Raw genomic sequence first — 19,523 nt, 5'->3', positions numbered from 1 at the left:
CATGAGTTTGTTCTGTATGTTTTCTTTTTTTCCTAGTTTTGGGAGTTGACAGCAAGACTTTAATCTCCATCAAGGTTGAAACTCTTGTACATCGGGAATAAATTCACACACCAAGAACATAACAGCTGATTAGAGGGAAGAATCCACAAGCACAAAAACATGTCTGTCTGTTTGCTTCTGTTTCTTCAGCACAGAGCCTGGTCCGGGGCACGTATTTCATGAGTACGTGTTGAGTAAATGCTATACCGCACTTGGGAGTTCTAGTGGTAGGACAAAAAGAGAAGAGAGCAATATTTTAGATCGCGGTTGGGACTTCTGCTGGGGACTTGATGTAAAACATCAGTTAAGTCTCTTTAGAGTCACACAGAACAGCTATATTACCCCATCATATGAACAGTAAAGACCTTGATCTTGGACATAGCTAATAGATCCTGAATAATTAAGTTGGTATGAGACTATCCCTGCGGGCACATTTGCCATCTCTTTAGTCCTTGAACACATTCCATGCTTTGTGCATGACCTTGGCCTCTCCCCCAGCTCATGCCTACTTCTACCAGTCCTTCACATCTCTTTGTAAAGGCTCTTAAATGTCACTTCCTCAAGGGAGGAAGTCTTCCCTGTATCCCTGAATGAGCTGGTCTCCTGCAGTCCTCCGCAGCACTTATCACGGCTGCAGCTAACTGATGGTCTTTGCAGCCCTTTGTTTCATGTGTGCCTTCTCTGGTAGACTCTGAACTCCCCATGAGGGTCTTCATCTGTCCTATCGACTGTTTTATCCCCAACATTTACTGTATTTTCTGACATATATTTTCAAAAATATTCAATGAATAAATGAATGAGGGTTAAACTCAGGCTTTGGGATGTTAAGTAACTTACTCAAAGTCCCCCAGGTAGTAAGTTATACGGGTAGGTTTGAGGCTGGGGCTATCGAATTCCAAAGGCTGCAATTAGAACAATAAAAAAAGAGAATGAAAGGTTGGTTTAGGATGATAAAACACCTCTAAGAGTAAGTAAGCAGGTGATATTTAATAAGGGAAAATACAATGTCCTCCATTAAGTGAAAAACAACAATATGACTAAACAGATTCATCACGATCGCCCCCACCCTTATAGAAGTAATTCCCATCACAGTTAACACCAGGGAGCGCAGTGAACATTGCACCTGGGTTGTCTGTGTTTAAACCACCTAGTAACTCTGAGATGGGTATTGTCATCCTGTTTTAAGATATAAAGCTTTCCTCAGTAATAAATACAGCCAAGCAAACCCAAGCAGTTTGACTCAAGAACCCACATGAATTTACAAAGAAATATATGACTTCAAGGTTTGCACTTTGGAGTATCTGTGTTGTCTTGCTAATTGGTTCTTTACACCCACAATCTACAGATTTTTGGTGACTAAAATTATGGGTGGACCAACTCCCAAACAGAGGTTGTAATATTAGGCTGATTTACTCCCAGGATAATTTCCAGGATAGAGGAGATCATAGTCTCTCCTGAGCTCTGAGCTCTGTTTCCTGAAATGGTTAATTTTTCTATATACCTAACTTGGAAAGAGGAGCTCACGCTCACCTTTCAGAAAGGGAAAATTGCTTCTTGGAGAGAAATCTAGCAGGACTGGCTCCAACCACAGGGAAAGAGCTTCCCTAGAGTCAACTAGAAAGCCAGGTTCTGGCTCTCGTGGAGGACACTGCTGCCCCCTTGTGCCTAAATATTGTAATAGAACACTCAACACGCAGAGGTCGGCTCATCCTACGCGCTGAGTTCCAGAAACCCCTTTGCATTGCTCTTAAGCCGCCCAGGCCAAGCCCGAGTCTCCTTTGGAGCAACCCTGTCGGTGATGGGAGCCTGGAAGCCTTGTGGGTCCGGGCACAGCTGTCCTCTCGGGCATCTTTTGTGACCCTTGCTGATGAGAGAAAAACCTTCCAAACATCACTCTAAGGCAAAGAAGGGTAGAAACTTCTCCAGGTCTCGCAACAAGCAGGATTTAATTAAACAGAATAAGCATTCCTTCAACTTACAATCAAGCTTCAGAGAGTCAGGGCTGCTTTTGAAATTGTAGTTTGCCGAGAGGCAAATATCTGAGAGAGGGAATAGGTGTTCTTTCCTCAGGTTTGGTAATAAGAATGTAGGAGTAGGGGAATATGTAATAAATGTGTTAGAGCTGGCTTTGACCTTGTCCTAAACACCTTCCTTATGAAAGCCAACAACCTGAGGACTCGGGATTCTGTCCTACACATCTCGTCACCTGTGACTTTGAATTACTTTATGAAAAGTAGATTCCCCATGCTATTTCGCCCTGATGGACTTTCATATGATATTTATTTGTGTGGATATGTAAATAGCATCTGTCTCCCCCATGGACTGCAACTCCAATGGGTGGGTTTCATACTTGTGGGTCTGGGAATGTTTATTGAATAAATCATTAGTAATTTTCTTGGGGGTTAAATTAATGGGGTTGGGAAATATTGGGATAATAGTTTTCTGTGAGTATATTATTTCTTTCCATTGTTACACTTACCTTTCTGGAGGGAACTCAGTAAGATATATAGTAAAGACTTTCTAGGCAAACTCAGGTTCAAATCCCAGTTGTACTGTTTAAAATCTGTTAGGGAAGTTCAGAAAATCCTTTTTTGAAGGCTCTTTAAATCAAATAACTCAACATGCATTCTGATAAAGGGTCAGAACTTGGACCCAACCCCAGGAAGCCTTTTTCCTGCAAAATTTGGGCAACTTCATTTTTCAGAATCAACGCAAGTTACTTGAGGGGAGAACATTAAATCAATATTTGTGGAGTTCCTAGAATAATGGTAGGATCTTTATAGATATAAGGCCAATGAGCTATCATTTCTTCACTATAAAGTGCTATTACTTTCCACATTTTATAGACTGACACTCAGAGGTCCAGGACATTTCAGTGATTTCTTTGTAAGCAGGAACTTGAGTCCTTTTTAAAAAAAACATCTCATGTAATTTTCCAAAGTAAGTGAACAGAGGTGAAGACGAGGAGGAATCTTGCCTTGTCCCTTGGATGTGTCCTTCCTCCCAGTTGACCGGAGGACCTCAAGGGGCTCAGGAAGTGCCCACACCTCCACACTCAAGCAGCTCAGTGACATCTTGATTATCATCCAGCTCTCATCTCTTTTCCAGTATTATGTGTGGAAGTCTTTCTCTAACTTTTTTTATACAACCTTAAATTCTTACGTAACCACTTAGATCCATGGAGTATATTCAGGGAGTGAAGAAGTTTCTTAATGCAAATTTTAGAAGCAGCAAAATGCTCAGCATGTTAGTTGAATCCAATTTGTTATTTATTTTCATATATATTGTCTACCTTAATTTTCTTTGTGTGTGTGTGTGCTTGTGATGTCAATATTTGCTACAGGTCATTTTACAGATAAAACTTAGACTAAGAGAGTGTAGGTGACTTGTTAAGGGTTCAAACACCTGGGAACATTAGAACAGGAATTTAAAGATAATTCTAGCTGTTAAGGATCATCATGTATGCTCTGAAAACTGGGGAGCTAGTTCTATTATTTTTTAATGAGCATTTTAGAGTCTAGTTGTTGAATATAGTAAGGCTTTTTAAAGTCTGTGTGGAGATAAGACATGTTTTCTCTTGACCCTGGTGGTCTCCCTTAATTTCCATGATCATATTTATGATAAGCAATTGTAGGAGACCGTTCTGCGTGGCGTGGGCCCAGCTCCCACTGGGAGATGCACAGGACCCACACCCATGGATAGGTTATCTCATGGGGAATCAGGCCTGCAATGTATGTAGGCCACTATGAGTCTTGCTTTTTGCTAAAACTCCCTCACTCTGAATTGAGGACATTACTGCAAAGTAACTTCCTAAAATCCATGCTAAACTTTCTAAGGAAGAGTGTAACGGGTTCAACCACTTTTGACTTTTCATTGGCAAATATCCGTCTTCTGTGATGTGATTAGCAGCATTGGCTCCTTTGTTTTCTGTAAAAGGTAACCACCTAAAGCGAGCCTGTGCATAGTTAATGAGGACCTTCTTGTAATGTGCCTAGGAAAACAATAAAAGTTCATTAGAGCAAGGATTGAGGCTTTTGCTCCCCTTGAGAGAAAAGGCATGTTGTCCCTTGTCCTCCACGGGACTGGGTAGTCTGTGGGATGTCTCATTTTATCCATAATGACACTGACACTGCGGGCCAGAGTCTGCATCAAGCAATCACGAAAGTTGGGGGGTGGAACCAAGAGTTTGAGCTCAGAAGTTCTTCAAAACCATTCCACAGTGCCTGGTAAGTCTCGGAAGTAGGGACTTCACACAGCATCACACAAGACATCAAAGACACTCCTCAGCACAATTGGATAGAGAAAAATAGGGAAATCACAGAAAAACAAAAATTGTTTTGAAGTGCACAGAGTTCTAAAAACTTGCACACAATCTTTTTAAGCAAACTTCCCAGGGCAAGTTTATTTCCTAATGTCTCAAAAGCTAAGAACCAGTCGAGTACTTATCCATCCAGGATAAACTTGTACAGTACTCTCTGTTCTGAACACCGCTGGGCTCTGTACAGATTGGTCCCTTGCCTTCAGGCCATTTACCAAGTCTCAAGCGAGCAGAGAAGTCCACAAACACAACCGAGTGAGATCTAGCCGTGGCATCATGCCACGTAGATTTTGAAAATCTCCTACAACTGTAGAACGCCAGGGCCTCTTCAGTGGCGATGTTACTAAGAGAGTAACCTTTCCTAGTAATTCCAGTTTGAAGAGAACGCAGTGGGGATTGGAAATTTCGTTTAAAAGAACCTCTGCTCTCCCAGTTGGTTTAGGTATTAAGCAGGGTGGAATACTACGTGAAGACAGCCATGCTTTCCAGCTGCAGGTCTCTGAGAAGGAAACACGCCGTCCGTCACCTTTCTTGTCTCAGTGGGTTCTCTTCATCTGCTTATGAAAGTCACCCTTGCTGGAGGCGGGGGGGTGTTCGGTTTCCACATTTTAATCAGCTAATTAATGGGAACTATAAAAGGAAATCTCAGAAGATAAAAAAAATCATCTTGGCTATGAAATAATTATACTATTACTCAGCTTGATATGCTCCCATCTTTAAAGTTAAGAAAATAAAAAGATAGCCTTTCCCAAATATTAAATATATGCAAACAGTTATGAGATATCTCTAATATACAACACAACTGGTTAGAACACCCTTCTGTAAGGGGGCTTCTTATCTGACTTGTAGGCCCTGCAGACTTCTGAATCTTGACTATAATAATTGATTAGAGTCCATGTGGTATATGTAATGATAATTTGAAAGTAGTTTTAAATTAGGACTTTATAAAATAACAAATAATTAACAGAGTCAGATTCCTACCCACCATCAGAATATTATAGTTTAATGATTAAGTTCACTTAGATATAAATAAATATATGCATTATTATATATGCAGTTAAGTTCTCAGATGAATGAAAACTATCCCCTCGCCATGCAACCAGCAAAACTACTTGACCATTATGGACAAGGGAATCATGCTTTTTGTCCTGTCCTGGCGTATCGGTCAGAATGCCACTGAATAACAGAATCCCAGCAGCTGCAAATGTTCAAAGATACATTCTCATCCGCCCCATGTCCATCTCTGGGCAGCAGGGCTGCTGTGCTTATTGATTCACCTCCAGGGGTCCTGCTGGTGGAGCGGCAGCGTCGCGCACGGGGTCTTCACGCCAGGGAGAAGAGACAGCTCTAGTGTGTCTGGTGTCAGCAAGTAAACGCTGCGGCCCGAGAGTGATGTGTGTCTAGAAACGTTCTGATCTTCTGGTCACACTGGATGGGGGTGGAGTTGGAGGGTTAGGGTGTTCTCACTCCACCAAGCAATTCTGGGACAGCAGCTGGGTGTCCTAAAGTTCAACTCCGTGTTGACAATGTCTACCCAGATGCGCATCCGACTCCAGGTGAACAGCTCAGTCCCACAGCACCATCCTCCACTTCAGGTGCCAATTGCAAACCCAGGTTGTTTCTTGAAGTTTTAACTGAAAGCTGTAAATCACGGGTTCCTGTGAGTGCTTCCTTGGGCTTAATTAACTTGCTAGAATTGCCAACAGGACACAGGAAACCCATGTACTCAATGGATTCCCAGCTTATTAGGAAAAGGATGTGACTCAGGAATATCCAGGTGGAAGAGGTGCATAGCACAAGGGTTGGGAAAAGGGTGCTGAGCTTCATGCCCTCTTCGAGCATGCTGTTCTCACCAAATCTCCACGTGTCCGTGAACTCAGAAGCTCTCTGAACACCACCCTTTTTGGGTTTTATGGGGGCTTCATCATAAGCACAATTGATTAAGTTATAGATTATTGGTGTTGGAACTCAACCTCCACCCTTATCCCTTCTGAGAGGTCAGGGGGTGGGACTGAAAATTCCAACCCTCTGATCACATGGTTGGCTCTCTCACAACCACTGGGATATGCTTGGATGGAGTCCAGAAGTCACCTCATCTGCATATAATAAGAGAAACTTTTCTCTTTCATCATTCCTAAAATTCCAAAGGTTTTAGGATCTCTGTGCCAGAAATGGGGATGAAGACCAAAATGTGTATATATACTTCTTATCATAAACCTCAACGTCACAGGGTCACTTCTACTTCCCATTCATTGGACAGGGGTTATCATGTGGTCAGAGCCAACCATTAGGGACCCATGAAATGCAACGTTCCCTTAAGTTCAGAAGCAGGGAGAAGTTGTTGGTAAATAGCAGTAAAGACTACCACACGTGAAGTCTGTTCTCCTTTCCTAGCCCAATTCAGCTGCTCCCCTTGGGCGTATCTCACGGGTTATTGCTGCTGGTTCTTGTAAATGTCGAGGATGCTTGCTGGTCTCTGCTTGTGAACTTGCCCACAGCTCCCTCTAAGTGGGGTCTCTAGCAATTGTACTGTTGAAGAAGGGAACTTACCTGACACCTGTTCTTGCCGGAGGAATGGATGGGCAGTAGAAGACTGTCATTGAACATTTACAGATACCTCTTCAGGAACACAGAAAGAATTCTGGTACAAAAAGCTTTATTTTATTATTTTTATTTTATTGTTGTTCAGTTACAGTCGTCCCCATTTTCCCCCCTTACTCTCCCCTGCCCTACCCACTCCCCACCTTATAGATTCAATTCTTCCCCCCCCTTGATTTTGTCCATGGATCCTTTATACATGTTCCTTGATGACCCTTCCCCTTTTTCCCCATTATCTCCCTCCCCCATTCCCTCTGGTCACTATCAGTTTGTTCTTTATTTCTATGTCTCTGCTTCTATTTTGCTTGCTTGTTTGTTTTGTTGATCAGGTTCCACATATAGGTGAGATCACATGGTATTTGTCTTTCACCTCCTGGCTTATTTCACTTAGCATAGCTCTCTCAGGTTCCATCCATGCTTTCACAAAGGGTAGGAGCTCCTTCTTTCTTTCTTCTGCATGGTATTCCACTGTGTAAATGTACCAGTTTTTTGATCCACTCATTTATTGGTGGGCACTTAGGCAGTTTCTAGCACTTGGCTAATGTAAATAACCCTGCTATGAACATCAGGGTGCATAGGTTCTTTTGAATTGGTGTTTCAGGATTCTTAAGGTATAATCCCAGTGGTGGAATTGCTGGGTCAAAAGGTAGTTCTATTTTTAGTTTCTTGAAGAAATCCCATACTGTTTTCCGCAGTGGCTGCACCAGGCTGCATTCCCACCAACAGTGCCCTAGGGTTCCCTTTTCTCCATACCCTCTCCAGCACTTGTTGTTTGTTGATTTGTTTGTGATGGACATTCTGACTGGTGTGAAGTGATATCTCATTGTGGTTTTAATTTGCATCTCTCTGATGGCTAGTGATATTGAGCACCCTTTCATATTTCTATAGGCCTTCTCTATGTCCTCCTTGGAGAAGTGTCTGTTCAGGTCCTTTGCCCATTTTTCAATTGGATTGTTCATCTTCCTGGTGTGGAGTTGTGTATATTTTGGAGATCAAGCCCCTGTCTGAGGTATCACTGGCAAATGTATTTTCCCATATGGTTGGTTCCCTTTTCATTTTGCTGATGTTTCCTTTAGCTATGCAGAAGCTTTTTAATTTGATGTATTCGCATTTGTTTATTCTTTCCTTTATATCCCTTGCAAGGATGGATTCATAATGCACCTCAAAAAATAATCTCTTTAGCAATTTCCTATGCATATGTGGATCCCTCTTTAAAGCACGTAACATGGACTATTATGTTTTGAATGTACTCATCTAAGCATTACTAGGAAGAACTTTCCTTTCAATTAATGAATAAAAGGCTCCTGGGTTTCTACTGACATTTATTTCCAGCATGGTGGCCTTTATTCTTCTCAGCTGTCATTTACAATTGCAGTATTCCCATGCCTTCGAGGGTAAGCTCTGACGATATTAGATAGAGTAAATTCAATTTATAATGCTGGAGTAGGAGGCATAACTCATATCTACTTTACGGGCTCATTGCATTATATTAGACCTGCTCTCTACTGGGTTCCACTGCTTGGCTGAATACCATTTAACCCTGGTATATCCACATGGATGTTACAATGACTCTTTGGATAATGGAATCCTAATTGCCGAGTTCTTGATTATTATTATTTCACTAGTGACTACTATTTAATGAGCAAGGCCATGTGCAAAGAAGAGGGCTAACATAACATGTATTATCATGTCAGTTTTTATAATAGCCCTCTGAGGTCAACAGTTGTCTGGATGTCACAGGGGAGAACAATAAGACTTAGATTCTTATATTAAGCAATTTGTTTGAAGCTACACAGCTTTTAAGTGGCAGATCTGAGGATCAAGCAAGTTCCACTTAACTCCAGAGTCCAGGAGCCATAAGCATTTCACTACAGTGTCCTAAATGCTACCTGGCAGAACCGACCAGCTGTTGTGTGAACATGGATGCGTTTGTGGTAGCCGCACATCAGCCTAACCTCAGGAAACCCAGGTACAAGATAAAGCTCAGCGACCCACTGTGTGGCTCCTGGGCAATTCCTCTAAACTCATCCTCAATCTCTTCACTTTACAATGAAGCCATTAAGTGGCATTGTCTGTAAAGCTGCTTGTTCTTGAATCTGGGATCCATAGACCACCCGCAGTCTGCCATTTTCTATTTATGAGATTGTGGGCAGTTTCTCTCTAAGACAGTTTGTTCATTGGTAAAGTGGAGGTAATGCTGTCATCTATTTATTTGCATGAAAGAATCCATGTGTGCCCTGGCTGGCGTGGTTCAGTGGATGGAGCGCGGGCTGCGAACCAAAGTGTCGCAGGTTCGATTCCCAGTCAGGCTACATGCCTGGGTTGCAGGCCATGACCCCCAGCAACCGCACATTGATGTTTCTCTCCTCTCTCTTTCTCCCTCCCTTCCCTCTCTAAAAATAAATAAATAAAATCTTTAAAAAAATTCAAAGTCATTTAAAAAAAAAGAATCCATGTGCAACATGTAACACAATGCGTACAACATACAAAGGGCTCATATGTGTCAGCTTGTCAGCATCACCATCATGATCAACACCATCATCCTCATGTTGTTATTATAAAAAAACACTACTTTATTAGCACTGACATCAGCAATAACTAGCAAGGTATTCAGTGCACACTCACACGTGATCTGGACCTTCACGTGTACCATGACACTACCTAAAGGGATCCGAAATGGTCACCAAGGGCACACCCTGAAAGGCCCAAAAAGGCAAATGTCTCTTCACCAACTGACAAACAAATGGCAGTTGTGTGCTAAGCAAATCTCATTCCACATTTATTGCATCCTGATTACATCATGGTGAAGGGTTTAAGAAGCAATTAAAAAAAAAAGCTTTCTGGTCACAACGGAATAGTGTATCAGCAAGCAAAATATCAAGATATTGTAGTTCCTTGACATTTGATGGAGTACTTCATTTTAACCTGACCTACAAACTGGAACTTTTTCCAAAGCACTTCAGTGTCTGGCCGTTGATAAAAGAGTCAAGTGTGTGTAGTGAGGACGAAGGTGGAACAGTTCTTGTTGGACTAACGACAATAATTTCTCAAAAAATAAATTAAAAACATTTTCCACAAGTTCTCAAACTATAATTTATAATATATACATTTTTAATCAATGTCCCCAGTTTTAATTGAAATGAGTTCTTTTGGCTGTGGGAGCAAACAAATCTTGTGAGTCTTCCCAAAGGAAGTACTTTCACAGGTGGTTTACCAGGAGACCACCTTTCCAGTTTTAATGGAAAAACAGATGAAAATCCTAAAACAGGATAACATTGCAATTAGTGGAGGCAGGTGTATGTGAGTTTTGTTTCGCTGAACTTTTACTCCATGAGAGCGGAAGCTGAAATTTTTTAACTCGTTCCTCTCTCCTCAAAGAGCAGAACAGTGCTTGATGCAGAGAAGTCACTGAATAACTCTCTGTGGAAAGAGTACGTAAGTGGGTGGCTGTGTGACAAGCCATCACCCAGCACTTTGCTTAATTTTAATCTCTGAACTTCATTTCTTCAGCTCTGAATAACTCCTGCCTTTCGGGGACAGTAAAAAAGCGATCAGAGAGGCGATGTTTGTACGAAAGCACAGAGTATGGGCTCAGTAAACCAGTCGTCGTCGTGATCACGTGGCCCTACACATTGCTGGAAACAGGCACATCACTTTGTCCCTCGGAGAGATCCGTACAAAGACCTCGATGTCCTCTGTCAGTTTTCAGAATGGCAATTGGATTCATGAGGGAAGCAAATTGATGCTCTTTATGCATGGGATTTGGTGCACGCCAAATCCCCATGTGATTGTGGTCAGCAGCCCCTCTTGATGTAAAACTTTCCCGTAAGCCTGTGGAGGCCGCACATAATGGGAGAGCCTTGCTGGAAAGCAACGTGACTGTGCATAGGGAGAGCTTAAACTCTCTGGTCCTGTGCTTCTCCTTCTGGGGCTAGTCATAAAGAAGCAACTGCAGGTGCAGTCACGGATGTGAGCACTGGAATATTAATTACCTCATCGTTCCTATGTAGTCAAGACTACTGAAATCCTCTTGACATCCAACAATATGGTAAATTCAATGGATACTTTATTGTACAGCCACTAAAACTCGTGAATGGAAAATGCTCAGGATATTTTGTAAAGTTAAAAAAATAAGATACAATATCATGTTCTTATATTACCCCTATTTTATTTGTAGAACATATTAATATACGCTTAGATAAATGACCAAAATGGTTGCACAGTAGTATGATTATGAGAGATTTTTATTTACTTCACTTTTTCTGAAGCCAGCATATGTTCACAGAATAATCATTTGTTAATAGTCAGACAAAATGTCTTTAGAGCATATATTATAGAAATAATAAGTGTTTATAGTAGGCTATAGTATCATTTTATTTTTTTTAATTTTTTAAATATTTTATTTATTTATTTTTAGAGAGGGAAAGGAGGGAGAGAGAGAGAGAGAGAGAAACATCAATGTGCAGTTGCTGGGGGTCATGGCCTGCAACCCAGGCATGTACCCTGACTGGGAATCAAACCTGTGACACTTTGGTTTGCAGCCCACACTCAATCCACTGAACTATGCCAGCCAGGGCTCTATAGTATCATTTTAAAGTATGGATGAGTGAGGGTCTCCTCACTTTCCCTAAATTTGGGGGCTCTTAGATGAAGAAGCCCTAATGAAATATGCATCCTGAGATATTTAAGCCTTATCTGACATGTTGGCTTGGAAATATCATAATGTTAAAATGACACCAGGGGAAAGGCCTTGATGCTGTTAAATGATTTGATGATGGCGATACTAAAGCATCCGTGGGAGAACTATTTTGGTACACGGACATTTGGAGGATGTTTCAAATAAGCCTCCAAGACAGACATTGGGAACAGTTCACCAAATAAATCTGTGTTCTTCTTCTTTGTTGAGCACATGAGACTTCTTCTTTCATTTGGGGTGGACATATTAACTGATTTCTAACTAACAAAGTGAGAGTGGAAATCACGTGTGTACTACTTCAAAACCTGACCCATAAACACCTCCCACTCCCACTTCCCAATGCCCTTTTCCTCCTTCTGGATGACACAATCAGAGATTTTGGAAGGCACATGTTGAAAATAGCCAAGCTTTCATTAACCTCTCTCCTTTAATGACTCTGAGAGAATAACCATAAGCTAATCTGTTTACCCACCCAAGTCTGTTAGATGAGCAAGAAATAGACTACATTCTTTTTAATTTGTTACATAGTGAGGGGCTTCTCTGTTACAGCAGCAAGAGATAACCTACCTAATGCAGTCACATTGTCTATCATGTACACTTAGCTGTGCACATGGCCTGGCCAAGTTCATTCTTGAAGAAGAGATGGAAACACCACTATTGTGGATAAACCATGCCATGAAAGGAATGAGGGTAAATGTTAGAGGACAGTCCATCTGTACCATTTTTAAAATCACTGGAGTCCTATAGAATTTGGTTAATTTTTCTCATATGAAGGTAGTAAAATGCATTGGTTTCCTATAAGAACTCAAACCACACTTTCTGGATTGTTATTTTTATCATCTTTTGTCTTTTTTTAGTCTTTCTTCTTCGATTTGGATATAGGTCCCATGAAGGAAATACCTTTGACTTGTTTATTGCTGATGACCCAGTTCCTACAAAAACATCTAGAATAATAAGTGCACCAGACATAATGGTTGAGGATGTAAATGAATGTAATGAATGTGAGATGGATAAAGACGAGTTCACCTGGTGAGAATTACCACCCTCAAAAATTGACCAGGAGCTTTCAATTGGCATGGAAAGGATTTTTGTCCGAGATAGACATGTGATAAAACATAAAAGGAATACACATGAGACAGCCAATTTTTAAATTTTATTTTATATTATAAGATCTATTCATCAAATGCTTCTGGAGAGCAAAGGCAGCTGACAAATTAGCTGAGAGCAGATGTCTGTTCACTCCCCAGCTTCACCTCGTGCTAGCATCGCTTATAGCTGTGGCAGGCTTCCAGCCCTGACCTTGCACAAATTCATCACCTGATGGCAGAGAGCCATCCGTTTGCTGCTCTCTTCCTACTGTCCCAAGCAGGTGGTGCCGAGTTAAATGGCCCATAAATCATCGTTTGCATGTGTGAGAGGTTCCAACTACGAAGTGCTTATTTGCTTTTAAAATTGGCTCTGTCGCTGCCAACTAGATAGAGTCACTTAGTCAAAATTGTGGAGTGATTAGCTACGTACATGCCATCTTCTTTTCTTGAGTTATCTGCCGATTGTTCATTCCTTTATGCATTAGTCAGGATTCCCCCAGAAAATCAGAATCAATAGACATGTATATGTACAGAGGGAAATTTATTTTAAGTAATTGGCTCACAGAGTTGTGCAGGATTAGCCAGTCCAAAATCTGAAGGGGGACAACAGACAGGCTGGAGGCTCAAGAAAGAGTTGCAGTTCAAGTTCAAAGGCAAGCTGCTGTACAACAAGGAAGAGCTGATGTTAAATATCATGCCCAGAGACTACTGCTAGAGAGTTCCCTGTTGCTCAGTAGAGGCAGCCTTTTGTTCTATGCAAGTCTTCAACTGATTCAATTAGGCCCACCCACACTATGGAGGGCAATCTGCTTTAATCAAAGTATGCCTACTTAAATGTAAATCCAAAAACAACCTCATAGAAGCACCCAGTATAATGCTTGATCAAACACTTGGGCATCATGGCCCAGGCAAGCTGATGTGAAATTAACCTTCGCAGCTTACTTGCTAGCTGTTTTGCTCATTTGTTTTCACTTTTCTTTTCTTTTCTTTTCCTATATTTTCTTTTCTTTTTTGAGGACCAGGGTCCTTGGGGTTATTACTTTGACAGGATTCATCTAATCCAAAACTTGCAGTGACCCAAACAGTCCCTAACTCACCTTCCAGCTCTCCCAATGCATAGCTGAGTTAACAATGCTCTACCCACAGAGCTTCCAGTTGGTTCTGCCTCTATGAACGGAGATACCCAAGCCATAGGCTTACAGTAACAAGTAACTGGGAGAAATATACACAGACAAGCTCTCTAAACACAAGTTTATATTGAAATTATTATTTAAATTTGTGTTTATAAATCAGAGATCTTACCTTTCAAACAAACGAATGAGAAAATAAAAAAAATTCTCTTGTGAAGTACAATCCAGTTATAACTGGCTTCTTGGAATAAAGAAAGATTGAACTAACAAATCAATTTTATTTGTAAGTGGAAAATGTTGGTAAGGGTTAAGAGAAGATTTAAGGACCACACCAGATGATTACTGAAGATCCCAAGAACAGAGTCAAATTTAAAGCTCACAGAATATTTATCTCCAAAGTTAAGGATGTTGACACACCCTGATTCTTCTCCAGTGAATCCTGGGGGACTACCAGGTAGTTTGGAGGTCCTGTGACAACTGACCCAAGGGAGCTCAGGTTAAGATGGGACTATCCATGAGAAGCTAATGCAAAGGACTGGACAAAGCCCATCACTTTCTCACCTCAGTGCACAAGTAACATCCCACATGTGATGTAATGCTGGACTATCATGTGATTGTGAGTCTCCACTGCCCCAGGATTCTCTCCTCCTCAGGTTCCCAGCCAGACTGTTCACATAACTACGAAGAGTAGAGGAAGCTTGGCCCTCGCCTCCATCCAAGGTCTGCTTGTTTAGCTCTCACTTTCCTCCCAAGACAAATCCCTTCTAGCATTTAAGATTTCAGTTCCTCTTGCAGAAAAATGCCCAGCGCACTCTGAGAGGGGTGGCCTTGCCCTATGGCCCCACCAGGTCAATAGCCCAACATTACTGGAGTTTCTAAGGTCAATATCCATCTGTCTTAAGTAACTCCATCCATGGAACAAAGGTAGGAATTCATTACCTTCCGGCCTGTTTCTTTTCAGGCCTCAAGAAATTAAGAAAATTGTGGGTCCTGTCTCATTCAAGCTCACTCATTCCAAACGAAGTTATCATACACGCCGGAACAAAATGTTAACACAAATTAGTAACTACTCCCAGTGGAAACTTCTTAGGCCAGGCCACCCTGCACCCAAATGGAGCACCCATTTTCTTACTGAGCTAGAGATTCTGTGGGTCAGCAAATCTCCAGAGGACACAGCACCAAGCAAAGACTATGTCAAGCATCTTGCAATATGAAAAACAATATAACTTCCTCTTACCTCTTTGATAGTAAACATATGTGCTCCTACAAGCAGCAATGTGTTTTTGAATGTGTCAGACCGGCTCTGACATTTATATGGAACGATTTTTACATCCGCGCTTTTTTTTCATTCCGAGAGAACTGAGACAAAGACAACTTTATAGTTGTGCCTTTATTCTCTTTGTAATAATGGCTACGTGGTTAACTTACTCGGTGCCGCTTTACACAGTAGTCGGTTCGGTTTAAAAATGTGCAAAACATTAGTTTTATGAACACTCTGTTCATATTGCTTCTTTACCACTTTCTCCAGGAATGCCCCAGCGGTGTTGTTAACGAAGAAACCTTCAAAGAGATTTACTCACAATTCTTTCCGCAGGGAGGTAAGTACAAATGTGGACTTGTTAAAGCACTCTCGGTTAGAATTATGCTTGCAATCTTTTTTTTCCCTCCCACTTGGCGCTGTGCTGGCCCGGGGGAGGGACGCGCAGTTGGCATGCAGCCCTTTCTCTCGCCCTTCACTACACTCTTTCTTGGTCTTTTTCGGGGGCAGCCGGAGCTTCAGCCTCATCCCCACGTCCTGAGATTTTCTCAGTGGTTTTGGCTCATGAATAATGGTTCCTCGTTCTTTCTGTGAGAGGGAGTGATGTTGGCATTGACTGATGTGGCCATTTGGTGAGGTCACTCTGTGTGTGTGTTGGCCTTGGGTACTAATACCTCGCTGAACTACTTATGCTCATAATCTTGACTCTGCTGTCATCTTGCATGGCATGGCTTTACATCTTCGATCATTATGTAAAAGAACTCATATACAGCATGCAAGGGCATGAAACTTTCAATATATCATAAAAGTAAACTGCTTGCAAAGTATCACCCAGCCACGAGTTTGCTCTTCAGCCTAACACAGCCAGCAGTGTTCCTGTGTGCCTAGTGCGGCGGGTCTCAAGTGCACCATGGTTCCTGACCATGATGGCCTGGTCCTGGGCCTTGGAGCTTTCGCAAGCTTTATCGGTTTCACCTGGTTCTGATTCTCCTGACTCTCAAAATTAGGACAAACATCATTATCCTCAATTTACAGATGTGAAATCTGGGGCTCAGAGAAATTAAATGGCTGCCTCAGGGCCACACATCCATTAAGTGGCAAATCTGGGTTAGAGCCTAGATTTCTTGGGAGCGTCAGATCGTATTCTCTCTGCTGCTTCTCCGTGTTTCAGTGACTCTTTACTGGGACAACCCCCACCTGAGAAAAAGGAACACCACTCTAGATATTGTTTTATTTGCAAAGGAAACGGGATTGCAAAAAGGATAATACATACATGGTAGAGATGAGCAAAGAGATATGCTAGCCACTGAAACCTTTCCTTTCTCCTTCAACCACCCATCAGGACACCCAGCTCAAACTGGTCACACAGCCCACGGCATGCCCAGCCATGTGTCAGGTGCTGGTAATGCAAGAGGAATAAGATGCGATGCCTGCCCCAAAACATCTGCCGCATCTGCCCCAGTCTCGTGCAGCAGGTGGACACTATCGAAATAGAACATAAGTGTGGGGATAGGGGTTTTAAAAATCATTCTTGGGGGTGCACAAGGTTGGATGAGTGCAGCAGCTGAAGGAAAGGGAGGACAGGAAAAGGAGGCCATCCGTGCAGGCAAACGGGACCTGAGCGGACGGAGCCACCCCTGACCAGGCGCCTCATGGGTGTCGGACCCCGCCCTGCATCACTCCTCACCTTCCAACAACCCTAGAAAAGATTCTCCCTTTTTAACAAGGGTGGAGACTAAGGGACAGGCAGGTTCATCCACTTCCCTTCTAGCATCATTTTCGCTGCTGTCCACCTAAAATATCCCACATCATGTCGTGTCAGATTAACTCAACAGTCTCTGACTTCGTCCCTCTGCTTTGGACTTCCCTCCCCACTTACCTACCATGGTCTGCTCTCAACACAAGCTGAGTGGTCCCGCCGGATCGAGTCATGGCTCCACTCCGACCTTCCCGCCCATGAGAACAGTAGTCACGCCCCACGCAGGGACCTACACTTTGTGGTCGCAGGTCCCCTCTTCCCTCCCTGTCGACTCACCCCATTCCAGCCACACCGGCCTCCTTACCGTTCCTCCAACACAGCTGTCCTGCTGCCGCTTCTGGCCTTGAAATAACTGGTCCTCCACCTGGAAGTCTCTTTCTCCAGCACCCATCACAGTGCCTCGCCACCTCTGACTTTATCCCAGTGCCACCCTGGCTGAAACCGCAACCTCTTAAACTGCCCCATGCCCCCTCCCTGCTGTATATGCTTTGCTTCAGCACTCAAGGGCCCCTCCCACTATATCCTATTTAACCTATTTTTTGTTATTGCTCATGTTCTGCCCCCACTAGAATGCCGTCTCCGAGGCAGTAGAGGTGTTTTGTCTGTTTCGTTCACGCTGTTTGCACAGGTTGTGGCACCGTGACCAAACAGAAACGGCATTCGGAGACCCGCACCGTGTGGATGACCGAATGATGGCCACCTCACGTGGTGGCTGTCACAGTCCAATAAGAACTGTAACAGGCATTTTGACAGTTTATAACACCTAAACATGTGTTGTTTCATACAAAAATTAGATTCTCTTTCGGTTTTCAGCACAGTTGGTATTAGATATTTTGATGGATCGAAATGAGTTTGTACCTGGGTGGTCAAAATAGAAATTCTCATTTAGGATGGCCTCTTAGAAGAAGTTAATTGGAATTCAGTTCTGTGTGACCGATTCTGATATGAATTTAGACACGTCGTGGCTGACACCTCCCCCACCCCATCTCATTACCAAAAGCCTACAGACAGGTACCACACACAAGGCCAGATCCCCTTGGGTCCAGGGTCCACATCGCTAAAGAATTTGAGATATCACTTGATTAACATATAGATTTCTAAATCATTAAAAATAGATTTTTTAAAGAAAAATCACGTTTATTATATATTTAAGTGTCTCTCAATGTAGTGATAGGCAATAATATCAAAGCACCTAGCACAAAAGGAAATCTTTATTTTTTGATCATTTCAAATGGAAGTTATTACATGCTACAAATTAGATACAGTTTCAAATTAAAAATTTATCTTTATTTGAGAAATAACATTTTGGCATCAAAGAATATCTACATTCTTTTGCAAAGGATTCTTACTACAAAATCCAAAGGGATTTGGAGAAAAATTACTTTTGCGCCCTTAAAAATTCTTTGATTACTCATACTAATGGAATGCATAAATCAAAAAGTACCAGGTATAATAAATAAAAGAAATGAAATAGTTTAGAGAACAAGGAGTTGCCATTAAAAAAAATTGATATCCTGCCTGCAAATTGTACCTTGCAGCACTCCTAGAAAGGAGAAAAAGACCTAAGGAAGAATGCCATCTCAGTGGCAGGCAAATTCACGTTATGGCCACCCTCACACTCCTGTGAATCCATTGGTTTAGGTTGCTGATCTGAAAGCAACACGTTTATCTCCTTATCAGCAGTAACGGGGATGGCTCCATAAATCACAATGTCTCCCCACTTCCTCCCGGAAGATGCTTTGTCTCATCTGCAGAACCTCCTGCAATGTGCATTGTGTCAGGCTCTCAGTTTTCTCTCACGCTTAGCGAGATGGCTTACCCAGCACAGCTTGTTAGGTGTTCTGGGTGTCAGCACGGCTGGGTGGAACAGAAGCTTCTTTGTCAGGGACTGAGTCCGCCCACTATAACACAAGCGTGGAGGGCGTGGTTTATTGGTGCCCTTGCCTGGGTCACGGCAGCAGTACTTTTTCAACCTCACGTACAGTGGAAGCTTGAACATGGGTGCTCTTAGCTCGAGAAGCATTTTTAAAGCTCATAAAAATTGCAGTTTCCTGAGCTACTCCTGCTTTTGTTGTAAGAATTTTGCACTTACTTTGACTGTACAAAGCAGCCGATAAACAGCTATTGAAGGAATGGAAGAATGAGCTCCAGTCAAAAGACTCTAAGTCAGCAAACATTTTATTGAGCAGCCACTGTGTTCAAGCTGCTTGAGGCACTTAGATGGGTTCAATGGACATAAATATATATATTTTATTTTTAAAATAACTCTGTCACTGAATATCTAGGACAATATCCATGAGAATTTTCAGGGCGATTTATAAAGGGCTTTTATCGAACAGAAAGAGCTATTTGTGTGTAAGAACCTGAACCTGGCTTGCCTTAGTGACAGTGCCATGCACCATGGACTGTACGTTCAGGTGCAACAGGCTAATTCTGTGTGTCGTGCTTCAGTTCAGGCAGGGAATGGGCATTTGTGGTGGAAAGAAAGAAATCAGCCAGACTGATTTCAGTCCTCAGATCTGACGACACATGATCATCTAATATTCTGAACTGGACGGGCATCAATAGTTTTTCAGTGAAGGGGTTAATTGATGTCATCTCTGGGGTCTGGAAACAACTGAGTTAAGGGCCCTGGAC

General features: G+C 42.3%; 1 protein-coding gene across 6 annotated transcripts in view; it reads left to right on the top strand.

Moving 5' to 3' along the window:
• Positions 1-19,523, top strand: part of KCNIP4 (potassium voltage-gated channel interacting protein 4) — a 927,129-nt gene that overhangs the window by 885,519 nt on the left and 22,087 nt on the right. For all 6 annotated transcript variants that reach the window (XM_028506525.2, XM_028506530.2, XM_028506528.2 and 3 more), the window contains one exon: positions 15,398-15,467. In XM_028506525.2, the coding sequence (XP_028362326.1) occupies positions 15,398-15,467 (70 nt within the window). The remainder of the gene's footprint in view (positions 1-15,397; positions 15,468-19,523) is intronic.

Source organism: Phyllostomus discolor, chromosome 1, assembly GCF_004126475.2.
Source record: "Phyllostomus discolor isolate MPI-MPIP mPhyDis1 chromosome 1, mPhyDis1.pri.v3, whole genome shotgun sequence".
In the NCBI taxonomy this organism is placed as follows: Eukaryota; Metazoa; Chordata; class Mammalia; order Chiroptera; family Phyllostomidae; genus Phyllostomus; species Phyllostomus discolor.
The sequence above is the reverse complement of the archived record's forward strand: the minus strand, read 5'-3'. Positions and strand labels throughout refer to the sequence as shown.